Source organism: Trichosurus vulpecula, chromosome 3, assembly GCF_011100635.1.
Source record: "Trichosurus vulpecula isolate mTriVul1 chromosome 3, mTriVul1.pri, whole genome shotgun sequence".
NCBI lineage: Eukaryota > Metazoa > Chordata > Mammalia > Diprotodontia > Phalangeridae > Trichosurus > Trichosurus vulpecula.
The window spans coordinates 395681040-395687082 of NC_050575.1; the positions used below are offsets into that span (position 1 = coordinate 395681040).

The window sequence follows — 6043 nt, forward strand, 5'->3', positions numbered from 1 at the left end:
ACAGAAACAAGGTAGAGCTTGAGGGGGTGAGGCCAGATTCAGAAGACAAGGACTGATGGAGGAGTGGGCTGGGGATCACCATTCAACCGGCTTCAACCAAAATATTCAGCAAAGCTCTCTGGCACCTCAAAGGATAGGGGATGGGATTTCCTTGTAATCCCCTCCTAGATACTACCGCCCTCAAGGCAGGAAGGAAGAGGCAGCACCTGGCTGCTCTTAACCTTGCCCTGGGGAGGACCAAGGGCCAAGTGTGGATGGACTTGAAGGAAAAGGGGAAAGGGATAAAGATGGGGTGTCTTAAGGATGTATAACTAACCAATAAAGTCATAGGATTAGAAGAAGAGAGGGCTGGGGCGGGGGGACGGCAATGTAGGTTTTTAATACTCTCAACAATTCATTTCCATTGTTGTATATTGATCTGCAAAGATAGCCCTCTCCCAGTTTCCCTTCTAATCTCGGCTCAGCTGATTTGTTGGTGCAAAAACTTGAGACCCACCTTTTTGGGATTGGGCCAATGTGAGAATTTGTTTCGCTTAATTTACAAAGGGATTTTTTTTAATCTTGTTTTGTTGTTTGTTTTTAGTAGGAAAGGGGAGAAGCTAGGAGAAAAAAATAAATGATTCTCAATGGGAAAAACTAACAATTTTTTCAAAAATAAACATTTTGTTAACATCCCTTTCTCTTTCCTAACCCCACTTAGAAAAGCAGTAGATAAAGAGAGATCTTAGATAAAGAGAGGTCTTGTCCCTAGAGGAAAGGAGAACCTTCCAAAAGGAAGCAATCCTCCCATGAAATGCTGCCCATGGTCTCTTGGGGAAGCTTTGCCCATGTCCTTCCTCCTTAACCAAGGAGGGGGGTTGGCCAGTGCAGCTGGGCTCACCATAGCCCACTGGCCTCTGCCCCAAAACTCAATCAGGCCAAGCTGGAGGCAGCCTTGCTTCACCAAGAGTTACAGCACACCCGGCAAAAGAAGTCTCAGCTGGAGGAGGAGACATGCGCTTATAAGCACCGAATGATAAAGCTCAACAGGGCTCTAAAGAAGCTCCAGGACTTCCACCAGCAGAGTGAGGAAGAGGTGAGGATGCTGGGCGCTCTCAAGGCAAGCATGGTCCTGCCTGGGCTACCTTTTGGGGTAGGAATGATCTGGCCTTTCTGTCCCATGGGACAAGACTAGTCAGGCCAAGCTTCTGCTGCTCAGACCTGTAGGTGCCCCAAGCTCCTCCTCCCCAAGAGGCACCAGGACTGCCTGGCACCTCAAATTATAAGCTTCACCAACCCCTTCCCTCCGCACCCCCTTGATCTGTCCACCTCCCTGCTCATGTGGGCTGGTTTGGGGAGTCCTTTGAGGACCTGAAAACCTCAGGTGTCTACTGCCTTCTGCCACCCACTGTCAGATGTTTTGAAAAGGTATTTTCTTCAAGAACAACCTAACCCTTACTTGCTTCTGTGTGTAGGGAGCACCACCCCCCCAATCTGACTAGGCCGGGAGCACTCTCAGGCCAGGGAATGTCCTACACCCTGGGCTCACAGGCTCTGCTTCCGGTAGGTCGAAGCCTTCATTCAGCAGATAGAAGATATGAACTATCAGTTGGCCTTCTGGCAAAAGACACATGAGAATGACCTCCAGTTCTTGGCAGCCAAAGACGAGCAGCTTGTGGTCTTCAAGGTGGAAATGGCTTCCCTCAAAGAGAACCTACGGGAAGAAGCAAAAAAGGTAACGGGGGTGAGCCTCCTTGTGCCATGGCATCCTAACCCCCCATTAGGCTGGGGCCTAAGAACAAGCCATGGCAGGTGCAGTAAGAAGTCTCTGCACCGTGGATTGAGTAAGGCTTGGGATGTGCACAGCAGCAGACTCTGTCACCTTCTGATTTTTCTTGATAGAAAGACTTTCTACAGGATGAAATCTCCATTTTAAAGGAAAAATACATGTCAACAAGCTATGAGGTACATGAACCCCTGTCCAGCTGCAGGTTTTGTTAGCTCTCATTCTAACTTCACTCCTGACTTCCCCAGGGCCCATGCACACAGGATTTAAGGCTCATCTCATTCACCAAGGGTCAGGCACTTAACTTCAGCAACTCCCAAACCTGGGTGGGGGGGAGAGGGGGCAAGGCACAGGCACTCGGTACTTAGAAACTAGGATCCAAGAAGGGGTTAGGGAGAAATGTGCTGGAGAATCTCCTTGCAGGCATGTTAAGAGCCAGCTGCTCTTCCCCCATCCATCTTCCTCCCAATCATAACTGCTCCTGGTAGAGCTGTAGAGTTTAGTAGAAATGAACCTCAATAAAAGTCTGCCCTCAGACCAAAGGGATAGGTAACAAAGCTGGTCTCCTCCTTAGGGGAGACCAGACCTTAGCTGAGAGTTAGGAGGGAGATGGGCCATACCCCTACCTCTTCCATGCTTTCTGCCTTTCTACTTGTCCTAGGTGGAAGCCCTTCGGAACACCTGGAGACTTCACCAGGAGAGTGAAATCGTTGCATCTGATGTACATCAATGGGCGAAGGAACAACAGTAAGTGAGAAAGATGTCAAGCAAGATGATGCTTCAGCTCAGTCTCACTGCCCTGGGGCATTCCACATGGAGCCCAATGTATCCATGAAAACACTGTCTAATCCCTGCCCTTCAGATCCATACTGGGGTTTGAGCAGGATTAGACCAGTGGTTGAGAGCTCCTGTTCTGGAGCATCCAACTGGTATAGAATTGGGCCCAAAGGCAGCTTTTTTGTTACCCACCTAGGAATCCCTCTTTTTATTTCATTAAAACTTAATTGATTCTGTCACCAAATCCTTGGATTTTCAAGGTTTTCAAGGGTTAAAGACCCTCTTTCCTGCCATGTTGTGGTTACTAACAAGGCCCCAGCCTGCCTCCCCCCACCCCCACAATGCCAAGAACTTAGTCTTTCCAGCCACAAAACTATCACTCTTAACCTCCTCAACAGCTATGGTGTTTCAGCCTAAGAGAATGGAGTGGGGGGTGGGAAAGAGGGGCAGGGATTGGACTAGCTATTATTTTCTCTTGTGAATTTAATTACAGAGATAACACTGAGATATTAGGATCCAGGATCCGAGAGCAAGTCCATTGCATCACCCAACTGGCTGATGAAAAGGAGTAAGTCACCCTACTCTATGAAGGCTGAGTCTCTATGGTATGTACCCTTTGCTTCCTCATTGCCCTGAGTCAAGCAAGGAGATCCAAAGAATTTGGGCAGCTGTCTTCATCATTCAAACCTAACGAGAAGCCCAAAGGAGGCACGGGTGGGGGGATTCTTTTATTCCCCACATTTCAGGGAAGGAAGGAAGCAGTGTTGGACCCTAATTGGGGGAGTATCGCAGGACTTAAATAATCCTGGACATGCTGCTCTCTAGATGTGTGGTCTCCCACAGATCCCTTCCCTCTCGATGCCTATTCCCTCTTCATCAAGGGAGACTCAGTGATCCTGTAAGGTTCCCATCCAGCTTTCAAACTATGAACAGTATCTCTTTACATCCTTCCCAGACACCTTTGTGTTCCACACTGACCCCTCACTGTTGGCATACCCTCTTCCTTTCCCACAGCCATCTCCACAACGTGATGGTCCATTTGCAGCATGAAAACAAGAAGCTGAGGAAAGAAATAGATGACAGGCGCCAACATAATGAGCATCTGATGGTAAGGAGCATCCCCCAGGCCTTAGCCAAAGGGAGACTCAAATAATGGAAGGAAACTACAGGTGCTCCTCTAAAGAAAGATGGCAGTCACATCACTTGATTTGAGATTAATGCCTATGCACAGTGTTGCTCACCAAGAGGTGGCTTGACCACCCGAGAAGTGCAGCTAGCCACTGCAGGGAAAGGGAGAGAGGTAGGAAATAAAGGATGCCCCACACTACAGAAACAGTAATGCTCTTTGCCAACTACACACACACACACACACACACACACCCCCACACACACACTCTTGGTAGCTCACATGTAACCTGATCAGGTGCTATATTCTTCTTTGTTAGGCTCATATTTAGAAATATAAATGCTGAAGAGGCTCTAAAACCCAGAGAACCTAGCTTACACCCTATCGCGCAGGGTACAAGATCAGATTTCAGCACCATGTTTTTTAAATCTTTCTTGAGGAAAACATCGTGACACTGCAATGTTTTTTTTTTTCTGCCACCTTCAAAATCTCCATTATTCTTCCCTACCACAGGGTAAACTCAGAGGGAAGAAGCCATTCTTGAAATTTGGCCTCTTGGGCTTTCCAGTTGCCTCAAAACATGTGATTTTCTTTCCCCTTGAGTCAAAATTGTCATTTTCTGCTTCCTCCTAGGTTCCTCATTATGATATTGCAATTCCTTGCATTGAGTATCACCTCACACCACAGTGCGCAGGAGAGAACCGAGTTTTATAGCTTCGTAATTTGTCTTTAATCATCTCCCACCGAGGACCTACTACAGCAAGGACCACGCCTATTTTGCCTCTGCTCCCAAATGCTTTTTGGCTTTGTCCACAGTCACAAAGGAGCAAGCCTCCAGACCATATTAGTCTCTATCAGACCGAAATTTGTAATAAATGTTTTTCATATAGAAGAGGTCTCCGTGGGACTCCAGATCCTTCTGCCCATCTCAAGGCTCATGACAGTCATGATCCCGGCCCTGCCCTCTCTGATCCTGAGCAGAGTAACAATAGGGTTCTTTCATTTATATTGACATGAGTTTGACCATTCACAAACTACTCCCAGAGCAAACCTCTTAATGTCTTCTTTTTTTAATTCAACAGGATATCATTCACAAGGAAAGAAAAATGAACTTTTCAGATCTAAAGACATAAGAATCTTTAAGCCTTGAAATGGAAAGGGGAAAAAAAAAAGTCCTAAAGAGGATGAGAAATATATGGGATAATAGTGAACCTAATGCAGATTTTCCAAGTTGAGAGTTGGAAACACATGTTAGCTACCTTCTCCTCAGTCCCCATAATCCTTTCCTGCTTTTAACCATATTTTTCTCCTAGTGAAATCCCATTATAATGAAATCCACAGGACATCCAAATTATTTTATTGAAGTGAAACTGCATTACATTGACTAGAATGCTAGAAATCACATTCCTAATCTGCAGGACCTAGGGAGAAATAGTTAATGCCATGCTTTTCATAGTGAATCAGCAGGTAGAGAAAATGTGTTCTTTGAACAAAGAGAGGGAGATGTTATATACACACTTGCTCTTACTTCTTAATACTTAACTCTTTTGTGTTCGATTCAAGATGATTTGGGAGTATTTCTTTAGGACGGGGGAAAGGGAAGGCACTCGAGGGGCAGAGAGGAGTAAAGAGATGGGAAAGGGAGGTAAATGGAGTATGTAATTACTACTCGATGACCAAAAAAAAGGGGACTTATTTCTTCTCCCTTCTTGGCCTACAGTATCAACCCCAGACATTGACACGTTTTTTATGGTAACTGTTACATGAGGAAGGGACTGAATTATTCACTGTAGTGAATTTGTTACAAGCTAATCAATAAAGCTTAAAGTGGGCCAAATGATAGACCACAGAAGTCACTTGGGTATATGAGACACATCCCATTCAGGAAACATCTATTTTAAAGAATGATATACCCTACTCCCAGCTGACGGTTCACTTATATAATCAATATAATGAAAATACAGGTCAACAAAAAAGATTTGGACAGTCCCATTTTCAGCTCCTTGTAATGGGCTCTGCAAACACAAAATGCTCCTGGTTGCCCATATGCTGGAAGCAGTCATAATATTTAGTCCCTTTGGTTATTCTGTCTTCAGGAATCCTCTTAACTTTTTAACTAGCAGTGAGTTAAACTGCAAAAGAACAAAGCTATTTGTAATCTGAAGAGATGCACCGAAATCTGCAGATTCAACGCATCAGTTCTGAGAACACAACCAGTACTGGAAGGCCTTGGCTACAAGAGGGACACATAGAAATGTTAAGCGTACAAGTAAACGACCTCCCGTAAATGGACATTTGGAGTTTCAAGAAGAGACCATCAAGTGTTGCCTGCCTACAAATCTGCAAGTAGCAAAAATGAAGTATAGAGAATAAAG

The 6043-nt window shown here is 45.4% G+C and overlaps 1 protein-coding gene across 1 annotated transcript in view; it reads left to right on the top strand.

Moving 5' to 3' along the window:
• Nucleotides 1-4382, top strand: part of PMFBP1 (polyamine modulated factor 1 binding protein 1) — a 74052-nt gene extending 69670 nt beyond the window's left edge. The window contains exons 41-46 of the mRNA XM_036750071.1: nt 904-1075; nt 1547-1714; nt 2427-2512; nt 3036-3110; nt 3557-3650; nt 4302-4382. Coding sequence (XP_036605966.1) covers nt 904-1075; nt 1547-1714; nt 2427-2512; nt 3036-3110; nt 3557-3650; nt 4302-4382 — 676 coding nt within the window. The remainder of the gene's footprint in view (nt 1-903; nt 1076-1546; nt 1715-2426; nt 2513-3035; nt 3111-3556; nt 3651-4301) is intronic.
• The last annotated feature ends 1661 nt before the right edge of the window (nt 4383-6043 follow it).